The following is an 18,326-nucleotide window of genomic DNA, read 5'->3' as shown; positions in this document are numbered from 1 at the left end:
ACAAAGGTAAGAATTAAAATGAATTTAACTTTCCATCTTTGATACTTGATGTATATAAAATAAAACTTTTAAACATATTAAAAATAAATAAATATATAATAACAATAACAAAATTATAATCATATTATTTTGATACATTGAAATATGCTAATAATAAAAAGGTTTTGAATGAAAGGGCACACGTACTTACCAGCACACTCCACAAGTGATCATCTCATATACTATACCATCCCTTGTATCATCCCTTTTTTGGGTGTTATCAGTGTGAGATACATCACTCTAATAACCACTCATCCATAAAAGTGTTATAAATATTTAAAAATAAATACTTCTCGCATATAATAAAATCGGAAGCCAAATTTATTATGGTTTTGGCTAATAAATTTTTTTTGTGGTATTTAACCAATTAAGTCATACTGTGCAAAGAAGTAAGCCCATATTAAGGTAGTACTATCGGTAATAAACTTTGCATTCAGAATTTAATGAAACTTGGCATAGTTGTCCATTATTATATCATAATTAACCAATTTTTAGGAGCCTTCAGAGAACTGAAAATCTGAACGTCCAGTTTTGTGAAATAAATTAAAATCTATGATTTCCCATAAGGATCTATGTTAAAATATCTTTAAAATATCTTTTTTTCAGTTCTCTGAAGGCCCCTAAAAATTTAACTGGTTAATTATGGTATAATAATGGACAATTATGCCAAGTTTCATTAAATTCTGAATGCAAAGTCTATTACCGATAGTACTACCTTAAGTTTAAGCTTCGAAAAATAATATCGATTACCATGTTCACCATCCGTAGTTAAACAGACGCCACTATAATGATCGAAAGTTTCGATTATCTTTTCCAACGTGATCGCTTCAAAGGATTTACCAATACCCTATAAGAACGAGCTTTTTGCGCCTTTGTTCATTCAATTTCAACAAAAATGGTCTTTATAGAAAAGCAAACCACTTTTATTAGGAAATTTTTTCGAAATGTGCTTAGATTCCCCAAAAGAAATACGAGAAAACAATTTTTGGGTAAAACTTTTCAGTCCATTTTTGCCTAAAATGTATGATTTGCGAAAAATTGTTTGGAACAAAAAATGATACTTTTTTAATCAATAAAAACTTTCTAATTTAAAATGTTCATCTATCGATTACCAGTTATGGAATAGAGGTGTACTTTTCATTGATCCTGAAAACCTGGATCAAGTTTAATGTCTGTTTGCCTACAGATCCAACATTTTTTTCTTGAAGCAATTTTATCAATAAAACTTATTTTCAAGTTTCAAGCATATGTCAACTTAAAAAAGACTTTTTTATTTTGGGATTCATATAATAAATCAAAATGTTTTTGGGTGTAAAAACATATTTACCACAAATTAAATAAACAAAGGACTACACAGGATCTAAGATCATTATAAAATGATCTTTGTTTGCATTTAATATTTTGATAATTCTTATCGATTTTGTATCTTAATGCATTTAAAAAGTTATAATCTCTATTTTATTTTTACCAAAAATGATTATTTGCACAACAAATTTTGTAAATAATATGATGGACGACTCCACCCAAAATATTTACAATAAAATTAAAAAGATTACAATCATCTTCTTTTTGAAGCAATCTTTAAAAGACCATGTGGAACAATTCTGTAATAACAATATAAATAACCTTTTTTTTTGGGGTTTTTAAATGATTTTAAGCACACTTACAGCAATTTTATTATCTGTAAATGTAAATAAAATATGTGACCATTTAGCTATCAATTCTATATCCTGTGTGATAGGATACAAATTATTTATATCCTTTTTACAAGGATAGTGCTTAATCAGCCAATAAATCCAAGCATAAATTCAGATATCCATAAAGAACCTCAACGTTTCGTATCTACAATTTTGTTGAAAATCATTTTCTACATTCATTTTGACCCTAAAATAAAAAGTCAGCTTCCTTCGACAATTGAGCCAGTAGTTTCCGAGATGTGAGCTATGTGGATTATTAAGGGTAAGGAGAACGACTTAAAAATTATTAAAATCGGGCTAATTTGACGATTAGAAGAGTATTTTTGAAATATCTTCAGAATCGCACTGAAATACAAGCTTTTTTTACATGATTTTAAGCGATAACTCACCTAATCGCTAAATGAACCCGATTTTTGTATTTTTTGGGTCAAAACAGCCCTTTAATGAATTTCAAAACAGCTTTTTAAGATAATTGCAATAAATCGGGAAAATTTTTTTTCCCTGATATGGAAAAAAACCATTTTCTAGGATAATATTGGTATTTCGACCGAAATTGTATAGGAAGGGCAATATCCCGGACCATTTTTAGTCGCTATCTCAGAAATTAGTCGTTAAATCGCAAAATGAACCAGATTTTCGTGTTATTTTTTCAAGTAAATCAAAGAACCATTATCCATGCAAAAAAAAGGGCTACTTTAAAAAAAATTCGTCTATATAATAGTTTTGTAACAATTTTATTAACATTTTAACAAATATTACAATTTAAAACCTTAAAAATAATCTTAATATTATATAATAATTATTACAAAATAATATCACGTCTCTCCGAAATTCGATATTTTTAATATTATTTAAAAACTAGAATTATTCCTGAGATATTAATCATATACATAGTTTTAAAAAAATAATTTGTACACTATTTATTTTATATTTCATTAAAATCTTCATTAATCTCAATTTTATCATGTAGACCTTTCTTAGGATTTGAAAATTTATTAAAATCAATAATTGGAATGTAAATTTATAATGACGTTCATCGCTCATGAACTCCAATTGTTAGATAAAAAATTAAAAATTATGAATCAAATACAAATCCGTCTCGAAGGACCATACAAGCAGAACGTTCATATTTTATTGCTTTAGTCAGTTTAGGTTGCAGTCGATCGAACTAGATCGTTTTAGTGCAGTAAACATCTTAGTTCAATTGAGCTCAGATTCACCATACCGCGGCCCCAAATTTAGCACCATCATAGAATTTTATCGGGACTCTGATCGAGATAGAAAATTTCAGTGGTACGAAGAGTAACAGTTCTAGTTCCTATGTTACGCTATTTCAATTATATTGAAATAAAAAACAACTTTCACGGAATTTTCACAGCAATAAAAAATAATCTTAAAACACTTATAGATCGAAATTTGTACAATTTTCACCGCATAAATTCATTCATACTGCAGCTACGTATAAAAACAAACTGTTTTTGAAATTCTCAAAAACAATATACCTATATTTTTGAAAAATATTATTACACAAAACTGAAATTTGTGAAAATTTGGAATAAAATAATTTTAGTTTCAAAAATTGACTACTCATTACACTTAAAGTTTAAAAAAAGTCTAATGAAAACACAGCCATCATTAATTTTTATAAAATCATTAATTTGTTTTTAATTTTTAAGAAAGTAGCTGCTACTTTAATAGAAAAAACTATTTTATTTTAAAACAAATCAAATAAAATTCGTTAAACGAAATAAAAATATGTTTGAAATGAGTTTGATACTTTTTGAAAGATGGATTTGAGATGAATTTGATCTATTCTCGGATCCAGAAAGAGACAAAAGAGTTTATTATCTTCTCCAGAGAGTAAAACTAGGACCCCAAAAGAAAATTCAGCTCATTTGTCGTTCCGAAAAGTATTTTTTGAAATATATTTTGAATTACTCCAAAAAATACTCACCTAAACCCAAATTAACCCGCTTTTTGTACTTTTTAGGCCAAAATGCCAATAATAAGTCTCCGAAAGTAAAAATTTTTGTGATTTTCTGGGGTTTTTTTCAAAAGGTTGTTGACAAAAATAAAGTTTGTACATTTTTTGATACCACGGTTAGGACTATTGTTTTGGATCGATAACTTGTTCCATTAAAATACTTGAAATAAACAATTTACCAACGAATTGGTAAACTTTTTTTGACTAGACAAAGATAAATAAAGTTTTCCAAAAAGATCAAACTCAAAACTTTTTAGCTATTATTGAAATGCAAATAATAGAATAACTAATGGTACAGCTAAAACACAGACCACATAAATTGAAGTACGCGGCTCACATTCGGAAATTACAACATATTCTTCGCTCACTTGACTATCATTCAAACCAATAATTGGTAATTCTAAAACTAATTTTTCATTTGAGAAAAATTGTAAATTTAATGAACAATCACCAGTTGAATTAAGACATCTTGCAACGGAATTATTTACATCATAAACTGTTTTATGTAAATCGAATTGTATGCGTAGATAATTCTCTTGTACTTCATTTTCGCTGTTGAATACGAAAAAGTAATATCCATTCGATGGAACGCTGTAAAAAAAAATAAGGCCAAATTTAAAAATGGCAAATAATCCCTGGCGGAAAAAATGTTTGAAGAAAGAATAAGTCTTAATAAGTCTTGGTTGAAATTTCGTCAAAATTATTATTCAAAGACCTTGTGCTTACGACTCTCTCGGGTTAGGGGTCCCTTCTGACTAAGACCAATGGCATTTGACCGGTTCCGCCACCCTATTTTTTGCCACTAATTAGAAATCAGAACTATCCTACGGAAAATAGTTATCAATCAAATTTTCTGAAACTTTAGGGAATATTATTGCTTGTTGAAAGATAAAACAAAACTTCAATGACCATAAAGCTCAAAAAATCTTAGAATATTTTACACCATTGTGTCTTTTGTTTTACTATGCAAGAAGTAACATTTTCCAAATTTTCAGAAAGCCAATGTTCATAAGGATTTGACGATTTTTTGAAAATTATCTCAAAAGCAGGTCTCCTAAATCAATCTTGAAATGTAATCAGAAGATAAATTAGGAACTTACGTGTATGTGATACGATTTGGTAAACTTTTTGCACCGAATGCTTCACTATTCGGCCTTTCTTCTTCACATTCCATATGGGGTGTTAGTGGTAAATTTAATATTAAACCAGCACAATTTAATAGGGCTTCTTCACTACTTGAAAACGATGACCAAAATTCCGAATTGGATCGATCATCTAAAGTTGTTTCGTTTAATACTTCATGATGATCAGCAATACCATCAGGTGATAAACCCTACAAAAAAAAGTTAATTTTTTTATCGAGAACAATTTCTTGGTCTGAATTTTTATTTGTATTAGTATATAGCCGCGGAAAAGTAAATCCACCTCTGGAGAATGGGGTACATTTTCCGAAAGGATATTCCTGCATGCTTTCAAGTGCAAGTCTTGCGAGAGGGGTATCTTGAGGGTCAAGACCTCCTCCCAAATATATGAAATATATTTCAAGGTAAACTAATTTTAGTCTCAAGTTTGTAACGGTTAGAAATATTGATGCTACAACCAAAATTTTGGTATGAATCACCTAATTAGTCTGTCCACATGTCATTACGAGAACTCAAAAATGAAACGAGATATCGATCTGAAATTTTTTTCGATTATCGAGCAGCTCTTATTTTGAAATTTTTGAAAACCAAGTAAATGGCCTTTTTAGGAAATGGTCTCCATACAACTAATCCGTAGATAGGAAAAGTGTAGAATTAGAAGAAAAGTAAAAGAAAGTTGACCAATTTTGGGTCAAAGGAACTCCATACGTACTTAAAAAAATGAATAAAGAAAAGACATACCTCCTCAAAAGCTGCATCTTTCTCTTCATCAGGTGTATTTAAATTCTTAGCCAATTTAAATACTAAGTCACGTTTTTCACGTATCAATTTTTGATCCCTAGTTTCATCCATTTTCGAATTATTTTTCGGCAAGGAAATATTCAAATTTCTTTCACTAGTTGAAGAAGCATTAAAGACATTTTGATTACTTCCAGTCGTGGGATGCTCATGAAAAGCGTTATTTAAAAGCTTCTTCAAATTTGCTTCTGATTCATTCTTTGTTTGATTTTGATTCAATGAACTATTTCCAAGATTATATTTCTCAACTAAACGTTGTAAAATCCGTTTTCCTTTATCACCACGCGCTTCGATTAGATTTAATGCACGTTGAAATACTTCCTCCGAGGTTGGTGTTTTATCATCAATTTTTTTTTCTGGTTCAGGTGTAAGTACAATCGGTTGTTGATGTATTTTGTGTCCGATAGTTGAACGATTTCGAGAAGTATGTTCCCGTTTCGCAGCATTTGACGCAAATTTCAAATTATTACGTTCGTCTTGGTTAACACTTTGATTACGATACTTATGAATATGATCTTCGTACGTTTGCGTTGGGACCTTGACACGCTTATTATTGGACTTTTCATATAACTTTGCTAGTAAAATAGTCATTTGTTTTTTATCGATTAAATCGTGATCATCGATTTCATTAATCTGCGAATGAAGTGTATGATTCTCGTTCGGTTTTGAAAGATTATGTTTTACGTCGTGAAATTGTACGTCTGAACGATGTCGTTTCATATTTGTTGGTCGATTTGATGGAGCGCTTGTGTCATGCTGGTTTGTTTCCGATTCTTGCAATTGTGGTAGGGTTGATTTGACCGCAGCTGGATCAATATTACTTTCACGTATTGATTCCATTAATTCGTCAATCTCTTCTGAGGAATCGTCACCAATATAAGCACATTCATGTAAATGTTTATGTCCTCGAATTACGGTTAGTGATGATCCTGGCCATCTATAAATAAGATAACAAAATTCGATAAATCCTTATTTTTTTCGTTATAGTTTTAGTATTTGTAAGAAAATGGGGAACTTGATTTTTCGCCGATTTAGATCCGAAGATCATTTCGAAGAGTAATTCTAACTCAAAACATACAAAAATCGACTATCTTTAACGATTTAACAAGCAGACATCGACTAAAATCTTAATCGAGGATGGATCCCGAAGGAATTTCTTCAGTTGATACATCAAAAACTTGACGTTTATTTGCAAAATCAATCAAATTTTCGTGTCTATGGATTATTTACGATAAATAAGACCTGAGAAGAGAAAAATGTAGCTCCTTTGACGAATAGATGATTATTTTGCGAGATATGTTCAGAATTGCTGCAAAATGGAACCTTTTTTAAACTGATTTTAGGCGATACCTCAAAAATCACTAATCCAATCCTTAAATGAAACAGATTTTTGAATTTTTTGGGTCAAAATTACCTTATATTATGAGTTTTACCCAAATCGGAAACGGATAATTTTTTTCGATTTTTTCGATTTTTTCTAAGGGGTACCCCTTGAAAAAATTGCAAAAAATCGAAAAAGATTGTTCGTTTCCGATTTGGATAAAACTCAGTTTATAAGGTAATTTTGACCTAAATATTTCAAAAATCGGGTTCATTTAACATTTGGAGGAGTAGTTTTCGAAATAACGTTAAAAATCGATCCGAAATATCATTTTTCTCAGAAACTAATATTTCAATCGTCAAATGAACCCGATTTTTGAATTTTTTAGGTCAAAATTACCTTATATTATGAGTTTTACCCAAATCGGAAACGGATAATTTTTTTCGATTTTTTCGATTTTTTCTAAGGGGTACCCCTTCAAAAAATTGCAAAAATTCGGGAAAATTTTTTTGTCTCCGATTTGGATAAAAATGAGTTTCTGAAGTAACTTTTGTCCATAAAAAGCAAAAATCGTAATAATTTAATGCTTGGATGCGTAATTTCTGAGATATCATTAAAAAACCTATTCGAAGGGCGATTTTCTTCGAAACGAATAATCAAATCGTCAAACAAACCTTATTTTTGTATTTCTAGGGTCAAAATTACCCTATGTACTGATTTATATCAAAATTGAAAACATTAAATTTATTTTGATTTTTTCGATTTTTTCTATGGGGTGGTACCCCTTAAGAAAATTGAAGATAATCGAGAAAAATTTTTTTTCTATTCTATCTCGATAAAACTCATGCCATGAGGTAATTTTGATCCAGAAAATACAAAAATCAGGTTCATTTAATGGTTAAATTCGTAGTTTCAGAGATATCAACGCAATTCTTCTTCTTGCTTATTGCTAAACGCAAAATACCGTGAATTACTCGGGAATTACCGTGCGCCAAGATTAAAATACACTTTAATTCAGAATTATTTGACATACTTATTTCTTGTAAGTACAACTAGAAGCAAAAAAAATTGTAATAATTTCTGATATCAGAAAACATATGATATCAATTAACAACTTGTTATAAACAATACAAATAATTAATCTCTAGAAAAAAATTAATCATTATTAATAGACATAATGACGATTATTTAAAAAATTAAGATTAATTAATTCAATAAAATAATACTAATTAGATACAAAAACGTGAAAAATATTTATTTTTTTAACTAAGAGAGGTGAAACTACATAATTATTACCAAATTTTTAATTTATTTTATCTATCTGATAAACCAATTAATTTGATTAAAGTTATACTATAGCGTACTTTTTGCTTAGTGTATATGAACTTTTATAATAAATAATCGATTATAATTTATACTGTTGATTAATTAATCAAGCTTGATTAAAATTACACGTAATCTTTAGGTAATTTAATAATATAATTTTGTTCATGAGAAATTATGAGGGCAAAAAATATTTAGGCATACTTTCTTTCGATTAAATGCAATAATAACATATTTTTAAGACGCATTTCTTCCGAAATCTAACGTTTTTCAAAAAAATGTTTTAAACAAAAATTGCTAGTTTTTTACGAGGATCAACATTCTAATTTAAAGTTTTATTATATCTGTTGCCGTTTTTCACCAAGAGCCAATTCTCTACCACCAACCAGGGTTTGCAACGGGAAACTTGCCGGTTAGGCTACAATGACCCTACCTAACTATCCCCAAAATAAAATTTAGTCTCTGACCTTATTCCCCCTCCCCAACATTAGCTCTAGATCTGCGCCTGGCAATACGACCGTCTTGTAGGTATCTTCGAAACCATTCTAATTTTGTTACTCAGTCATGTCGAAACTAGTTATTATAAATCCATTACTGACTACATTGTATCAAGTATAATTTATTTTATTTCTACTAATGTTGATAATAATTTTAATTCCATTTTGAATTCTGGAAATTTTCCATAATTGTGCATCAATTTAAAACATCCACTATTTATTATTTTTAATAAATATTTAGCATAAGCATTAAACATGTGCATTTTCACATGTTAGATACAATATAATTTAATTCACTGTTATTTTAAAAATATTAATTTTTTGGTAAACAGTCGTCATTCATTAACAATATCAAAAGGTAAATATATATTTTTATTTTTTAAATTACTAAGAAAATACATTTATTTGATGAGAAAATTGCACATAATCTATTCAGTGGAGTTCCTTAGTAAACTAGGATTACATTATGCCAAGCGATAATACTCGGTGACAGGAAAAATTATTGTAAAAGCAAATTTTCATATACAAGGTGCTTCATAATTGACTGTAGAAGTCTTCACTTCCTAAATAATCTTGTAAAGACGAACAAAGCTCTTTACCAAATTTCAATTTGAGGCCTAATTTTCGAGATAATTAACCAAATCAATTAATTAATTTATCCAATGACAAAGCACTTAGAAATATAAGGATGCTTAAAAGTTTATGTAGGGAGTGAAGAGCTCTGCAGTCAATTAGATAACACCTTTTATAAGACTTCTCGATCACTTTGGATGTAAGAAAGTCTTGATTTTTGGATTGAGTTCTTTTCAAAACAATTCTAGATTACATAAATTACGTAAGTTTAAGCAGTTATCAGATATGAAGCAAACCAATTAGTCATTTTCACTTCTTTATCTTTGCAAATGTCGGAAAATTAATAAATTAACGTCATTTTCATTTATCGAAAAAAAAAAACAATTTAATTGAAGTGGATGGTCATTGAAGTGTTATCAAGTGGTATTGATAGTTTTACACCTTTTGCCATCAATTAAAGATAAAATACATGTTATAATAACTATCGTACAAAGTACTTTTTTGTGGAAAATTAAATTTACATAGCAACCGAAAATTAGACATGATTTTTTAACTCGTGAAGAAGAAAAGCAACTTCTCAAAGAAAACAATTTTTGTACATTTGACGCCAATGGATATGAATTCTGCAAAATTTTATGTTAATTAAAAGATTCTCACCTCGTACATGTTGAAACAGTAACAGTTGAACCTTTTAACAAATAAAAGCCCCAATATTCTTTCATATCATCCCATAATCTCAATTCACGTACCATTGTATGTATACGCTTTTCACGTATCAATTTTGGTGTATCTGCTAACAAAAATGCGTTGAATGTGGTATTTACTTTGACATGTTGTCGCTAGAAAAAGTTAAACTAATCATAAGACTACTATTTTATAATCCAAAAAAGAAGTATTCCATAACTTAAAGATTCATATGGATATAAAAGATTCAATTTTCAAGCCCACAAAACATGATTAAACCAAATCAATCCTGAGTAAAAGCCGAATTTTTTGAGCAGATAAAAATTTTAACAGAAATTTCTGTATTAATACTAGAAAATTAAAAAATTAAATAAAGATACTTTTTTGCATACCTGACACCATGTTGTTGATACTTTATTATCAATTAATCGCATATCGGATATAGCTAATGGATATATTTGTCCTGAATACATATGATATCGTATGTATAGTGGTCCAGCAATTAGGATACCCGGTAATATTATGGCTAACAGGCATAAACGTATTACACGTAATGGTCCTTTTAGTGAATTCGTTTGTGATTGTTGACGTTTCATAGAACTGGCACGCCGTAATGGTAAAATTTCTGAAAAAAAATAAATAAACTTCGATATAAAATGGTTAAAAAGTTTAAAAGACAGATCAAATGAGATTCAGAAGACTCGAAATTAATAATTAGGACTCAAAAGTTCAGAAAAATTCAGACAATTTAATGATTTGATGAACTATTTTCTAAGAAATTTCTCGAAATCGATTCGAGAAAACGATCTTATGGAATTTTGGTTGAACTGTCAGAAACTACGCATCCAATCATTAAAAAAAACCCCAATTTTTGTATTATTTGGGTCAAAATTACCCTATTGGAGACAACAATTTTTAAATACTTTTAAATTTAGGTTTTTCAATTTCGATAAAACTCGATAAAGTATATACGATAGTTTTGACTCAAAAAATACAAAAATCCAGTTCGAAATTCACTCAGTCGACGATTTTTTTTGTGGATATCCACCAAAATCCTTTATTTAACCGAATAATTTTTGAGAGAAATTGGATCTTGTTTACCCTGTCTTGTATACATTCCAAAATCAAAAGACTACGTTTTTAAGCGTCCAAAAATCACACAAGCTCTTATCGCCATCGGTAAAGTCGAAAGAAATATAAAGATTTATTTGTATTTGTCGATCATTTGTATATCAAGATTATTTCTGATTCCCACGATGTGTGGCCGCTCAGAAAATTGGATAAATTTTTGTACTGATATGACTTAAATTTTTAGGTCAATATGCATTTACTCTACTCAAAATTATTCTTATATTTCTGTCAGATATATGCATATAAATAAAATAATAAATATTTTTAAAAAAAATTCATATATTTGCACTTTTTATTGTAAATAATAAAATTTTTTGATTAGAAATATGACCTATGAGCTCGAATCACAATAAATAAGACAGCAGACAGCCATTTAAATAATGATATTTTAATTTTTTCTATATAAATATAGGATAAAAAATAAATAAATATAAACATTAGGCAAATATTTGGCTAAATATATATTGCTTTAATTATTATACTCTAAATATTACAATATGTTATTGATTAATCCCAAATGTAATCAATAAAATATCGATAAAATTAAATCTGTAATTTTTATGAAATGAATGTCGTCGACAATTAATTTATTGATAAAATTGTTTTCAAATAAACAAATTGGATTGAATAAACTTTATTTAATCTAATTTTTAGAATAGAGTCAAAATCGTTTATACCGATATCATTGTGGTCAAGATAAGAAAGCTTGAAAAGCAATACAAAACCTTAATTTCCTATTTTCAATTTTCTCTGATAACTTTTCGAAAAATGAAATAAAAAAGTTCTTCAATCATTCTTCAAAGCAATTGAAGTAACAACCAGAAATTATTAAACTTAATTTCTTTTATTTACACTTATTTTCAATTGTTTTTCTTGGTTCAAGAACATCTAATCTTTTGAAAATTAAAAAAATTTTAAATTGAAGGACCTTGAAATTTAAAACGTTTTGTTACTGATAAGGCATTTGCAAAAAAAAATCTAATGTAATACAATAGTCAATAACTTTAATTTTTTCGCGCATGTGATACCCATTGTTTTTGCGAATACATGTAAACAGCAAAAAAATTTCTAGAAGGACTTTCTATGAATTGTTGACAAATTAATTAGCTTAATTAAATATTACAGTACTTAATTTAATTAGTGATATTTTTAAATGGTCGTTTTTTATTCACATTAATTAAAAAATTAGAATCAGAACAAAATTTGGAGTACATTGAACTCATATAGGCAAATATAATCATTTCTGTATATGAAGTTGCCTATAATCAATAATGTTACAATTGCAAAACTAACCAGATTTTCGTAATTTTGGATTACTAACGATACTTAGAATTAAATCGCACCAAGAAAAAAGGTTTTCATGCGTGATTTTAGGTCATAGCTCAAAATTTACTCACCGAGCCGTAAAATAAACCCGATTTTTGGAGTATCTAAGCCAAAAATACCTCATAATTCAAGGTTTCAGTAAATTCAGAATCAAAAATTGTTTTGTGATTTTTTCGATACCTCAAAAAGTTATTACTCGCAAATTCAAAAACATTTTAGAGTCAAGAAAACAAAAGGTACAATTTTAATTATTTAAGTGCACCCAATAATATATAATACATTGATATTGTCCCCAACAAAAATGCCTCTAAGCAGTAAGCGGATAAAAATAGAAATTAGTAATCATTTTTGCAAAAATTACAACACGGAAAATTAAATAGTAAGTAAATGTTACAAATTACAAGTAACTACCAAAAAGTTCATTAGATAAGAACTAATTTTAAACTTTTTTATTTATTTACGTTTAATTATTATTTATGAAAAGCAAATTAAATTAGCTACAATATTTACATTAATAATCAACTTTGGTTGTTTTATAAAATACCGCCCAAAAATTTTCCTAACAATTATTGTTAAAAAATAAGAGTGTATAAATATATCTCAAATTATTTGACCGCGGTAAAAGACTAGATGGGAAATAACTGTCGATGAAGCTTCTTGAAAATTCGATAAATGTAATTTCTTGAAGAGTACAGCAAGTCTCAATGACCACAAAGCTAAAAAGTTATAAGTTTTTGAGATATTCTAATAAAAAGTGAAATACATATGATGTTTGTGATCAAGGCCCGCATACCAGAAGGACTTATGAGCCAATTTGCCGGTTTTGCGATATTTTATGCCGGTTTTTTGCGAATGTTTCAGAGAATATAAAATGTCTTCTTGATAATAAAAAAGGTACGTTCTATCCGGGGGGAGGGGTTATAGTTAAGGCTACGTAAGCTACATGAAGGGAGGTGGAGCTACAAAGAGGCTGGAACAGGCTTGATGACTAAATTTTTTTATCACTTTGCACAGGCAGAAAAGTGAAGTTGGTTTTTGAAAATTTTTAGAAGTATGCACAATATGAACGTTTAAAATTCCTAATTAAACAAAGAAGAAGATATAGGATACTGACGTCATTGTCCGATATCACCATAGAGATACATATAAAACTTTGTTTTGCTAAAAGGAGATAGGCAACAATCTTTGAATGCTTCTAACTTCTCCGTTTTTTAATCAATTTTAATTTCATTTTCCAATTTTGTTATGGTATCAAGTCTAGTTTTACATTTTTAAGCGTAATATGGTCAATTCGACATCAGGCGACTACCATATAGAGTTACGTATTTTACGAACGCTCCCAAAGCTGTGTTCCATAACTCAAAAACAATCTTTTAGCCTTGCTTCTAACTGGTAATAACCCAACCTAATGATGAATTATTATATTGCTTAATCATGTCTTACAGACAATCAAACTATGCAAATAAATAAACGGCTACAAATGTACTCGACACATGAAGGTCACGTCACATTTTTCTAACAATATCCGACATTAATGAACACTTGTCTTGTCACTATTATTTTTCCAAGTGAATCATTCACATTGTCTATGTTAATTTCTAAACTAAATATTATTTTACGATGTAGAGATGATACTTTAACAACAATGTATTATCTAGAAGACTATTAATTTTCTTAGAATAACAATAAATTTAATGAAATAATAGAATATTCTGAAGCATCTGATACTGGCATAAACTGTGTTTATTTATTTATGCAAATCATAATAATAATAAATATTTGGATTTCCGCCAAACCGAAAAAGTCATAATAGTACAAAGTATTGAAAAATGTTTTTCATTAATACACCACGTTTTTTGGATGCTACACGACGTAAGCCATGTGAAATCAATCACTTTTGCCAAGAAAAATACTTTCAGGGAAAGTGTTTCGGAGTATGAGACCTACGTATCACCAACCGTTTAACTCAGTATTTTTATCCACTCTGATAAGACCACAGGCGGCGAAACATGCCAGATCGTGATCGAGTGAATTCCTGAAAATCCTTGAATTTCTCTAAATCTGTTTAATTGTGGGCGAGATTTTGCATAGATTTTTAGATAGATCCTAAACAGTTTTGGTTAGAGTGGTCGATGCCATCCTGCGAGATCATTCTCTGATGAATTCCTTAAGAGCTTTTGACGAAGTGAGGATTAAACCACAGACTATTAATCCAATCCTTAAGAACTCATATCAAGATGATAGATCAGCAACAACCTAATTTTCGTTTAGCAAAATTAGGCATAAATGAGTTATTAAATATTAAGTTCTCCATCTTTGTCTACTTGGGGACGAAGTTTTGGATAGTTTTTTGGATAGATATTAAAAAGTTTTGGTCAGAGTGGTTGATGCCGTCCTACAAGATTACTCGTGGACAGTACTCAAATTTTTCGCAAAGATCAGAGTAAGTTTGGTAAATAATAAGTCTACTATTAAATTTTTCACCAAAAATTTCAATCTAGGCTTAATTGAATGACAGATACGATGTATCTGGCTAAAATCTGTTGCGAATTATGATTCTCAAACTATCAGCTACACAAGCTAACACCGGACCAAGAGTGGAACAAGTGGAGCGGGTGCTCCAGGCCCCAGGTTGCAAGGAACGCTAAAAGGCGTCGAAAGACGACCTCGCTCTACCTTGATTTGGGGGTAGAGCCATCACTGCTCGACGCGTATCAGAAAGTACACTTTTTAAAATATATTCCTTCGGGATATCATTGCATAATGGGTGAGTATCATAATTCTGCCGTTCGCGTTTACATCATATAGGTACTAAAATTGAAATTGCTAGAAAATTCTAAAGACACACTTAAGCTTAGTATTATTACTATAAACATTTTAAAACAAAGAATATTGTTTTGAAAGAGATTTGATAAACTAAAAACAATGAATATAATACAGTTTATAAGTTTATAATATAAATAAAATAATAAATTAATTTATTTTAAACTTTTAAAATTAATCTTACCAAAACAAAATAGAATTTTTATAAACATATTAATAAAAATATTCATTTCACAATATTTAAAATATGTAATTATTTATTTATATTGATTTTGATTTGAGTACAATATCACAATTTAATTAAGGCCGGCCTTTAATTATAAAAATTTATAACACTGCTAATTATAATTTCATTAAACTTATAACATATACATACATCTACAATTTTAATGCATGTTTTTTTTTTTTATTATTTTATACTTTTTGTGTACAAAACATAACAAAAATTATTATAGAGCATTTCTAATAGATTGAAATTTTAATCAAATAGGTATATTATTTATTGGGGCATACCATTTTAAAATACAAGGATCATGGGCAAGTTGAAAATCCTCTCCAATATTAGGTATATAAAAAGGACTTGACTTAGCGATATTTCTTTGTTAGAAACAAATTGCAGGACAAAAATAGATAAATAGAACTACTGATCATTTGAGACTTTAAGATTTCGATCGAGGATTGTCGACGTTTTAGACTTCTTCGGAGAAGTTCATAAACAATTCTTATTCTATTTTGGAATCAAATACGATAATATAATGGCATTAAAATATCGGATATGCAACTTGTATTACAGGGAAGTAAAAGTCTTCCCATATCATAAGCACTAAGCTATACGAAATGATATTTATTATTACCAAAAAAGTATGAATTAAATAAATATTATACATAATTTTTCATAACAATTTTCGTTTCCGGTTAGTTCTTTTTTATATAAATTCGAACAAAAACGATGTAAGACAAATTAAATTGAAAAAATAAGCGTTGAAAGTCTTTGGTGAAGACCTGTTACACGATTTCATGTATCTTTTTTGGAATGAAATCTAGAGATGTGAAGGAGATTGAAGAGTTGTGAACACAATTGCTTACTATCTAATCTAATATTAATCTTTACACAAAACTCCAACTATCAAGCATTTTAAAGCTCTTAAAGTATTGTTTTAAAATTAAAAATATTATTTAACTGTTTAAGCAATTAAAACAAGATTTATCACAAATTCAAATAAAAATTATGTGTTGTTAAATTTAAATAATTTCTCATCAAAGTTCAGCTTCAATGATTTCTATGAATAAACTTTAAATTAATTTGAAAAATATTAAAAATAGTCTATTGAGATTGTGGCGCAGAAGATTTATTAAAAATACCTAACTATAATGAAGATATAATTAATTGTTTAAATATCTTGCGTATACTAAGTTGAACATATCAGTACACATATTTGAGTTAAAATTGCGGCAAATCTATTTATTTTATGAACAAAGTTATGAAAAATGACTAATTATATTTTGCATAAACACTTGTAATAGAATCGAATAGAAATAAATACAAAGATATCAAGATAATGAAGAAATATGTAAATATCCACACAGGGTCGTAGCTACCGCCGTATCAAAGATACGGAGCCCCCGGGCCTCTTCGGGATTCTGTATCCAATGTACGCAATGTATATTTGAGCATGAAAACTCACAGCAGCATATTAATGTATCCCTATCTTACAATAATTAGTTGCAAGGAGATCAAAAGGGACCCAAAGCTTCATTGGGGCCCTCAACTAATTTTGATAGGGGTTCCTCCAAGGCGAGCTACGCCACTGTACCTGCACATAATGATACCATCATTTGATTCATAGATAGAATATTTGTCTGGTAAGCGAAATATCATGGGTTCGATTCTCAGACAGATATGTATAGAGTTTCTTAGATCAGTTATTAAAATCTATTGGTATTTTCGATCAATATTCCTAGCTGTCACAATTTGATACTAAACTTATAATACCTTCATTTGTAAACATAAAATATAAGTGAAAATGTGCCTATACTTTCAAATAAGGTCTACGAAATTATCTAAACTACGAATTCGATTTTTTCGAAAATCCTCAACAATGAAACTTACCTTCAAACGTTAACATATTAAGTTTCTCCTCCATATTAAATTTTTCTTCCATATTTACACTCTAGAGAAAAACAATTCTCATTAAAAAAACACAAACAAGATTTACAACAAAGGAGCAAAAAAAAACCGCACGATTAAATATGTGCAAAAAGCTCTTATCGCGCCAACCACACACTATTAATTTCTGATAAAAATATTCTAATTGCGTGTACTTTTTAAGACTTTTAACATTATTAATATTGACAATAATTATAATTAATTCATATGAGGAAAAAACCTTTAAAATTAATTCACATAAAAATAAATTATTATTCTCATAATTTATAAATAAACAATAATACAAAAACTGTACTTAGTAGGATGATTAATGTCCTAAATATCAATATTTTTATCTAACATAAATGCAAACACGTTTCTAAAAATCTGAATATTATAATAATTCAAAACATACTTTACGATAAAATAATTATATAACATTTTTTGGATACTAACGTTTTTCGAAATATTCTTGGGATCGAATTTAAAAATAAATTAAAACTAATATAGAAATACAATAATTAATGTCGCCTCACACTTATGTTTAAAACAAAATTGTGTTTATTACTATTTTTAAAGATTGTGAAGTTTTATTTTATTATCACTTTATAATATTTGTATTTTAAAATATGGGAGGAATATTTTGTCTCATTAGCGTTTATCTTTGTCTAGTTTATATTTTTATTTATTATAAAAATTTAATTTTAAGACTATTGTTTTCTCATACAATATTTGTAAATGTTTATTTTAAATATATGCAAATATGTATATGTGTGTATAAATTAATTCTTTTAAATTTTGGAAGAAAAATTATGTTTAATTGCGACATAGTACGACTATTT

The 18,326-nt window shown here is 28.4% G+C and overlaps 1 protein-coding gene across 2 annotated transcripts; it reads right to left on the bottom strand.

The window, feature by feature from the left end:
* Positions 1-3,488: 3,488 nt before the first annotated feature.
* Positions 3,489-17,566, bottom strand: LOC123299812. Of its 2 annotated transcripts, XM_044882180.1 has the most exons (6): positions 17,449-17,566; positions 10,451-10,683; positions 10,032-10,213; positions 5,604-6,597; positions 4,821-5,053; positions 3,489-4,311 (listed from the first exon to the last, which is right to left on the bottom strand). In XM_044882180.1, the coding sequence occupies exons 1-6, from the start codon at positions 17,498-17,500 to the stop codon at positions 3,981-3,983; spliced, it is 2,025 nt and encodes a 674-aa protein (XP_044738115.1). In that variant the 5' UTR covers positions 17,501-17,566; the 3' UTR covers positions 3,489-3,980. The 2 variants fall into 2 exon arrangements, with proteins under 2 accessions (XP_044738115.1, XP_044738116.1); XM_044882181.1 differs by lacking the exon at positions 17,449-17,566 and having other exon boundaries at positions 10,032-10,164; positions 10,451-10,514.
* Between the last annotated feature and the right edge of the window lie 760 nt (positions 17,567-18,326).

Source organism: Chrysoperla carnea, chromosome 5 (genome assembly GCF_905475395.1).
Source record: "Chrysoperla carnea chromosome 5, inChrCarn1.1, whole genome shotgun sequence".
NCBI lineage: Eukaryota > Metazoa > Arthropoda > Insecta > Neuroptera > Chrysopidae > Chrysoperla > Chrysoperla carnea.
Note: the sequence above shows the minus strand (reverse complement) of the source record. Positions and strands in the feature narration are given on the sequence as shown.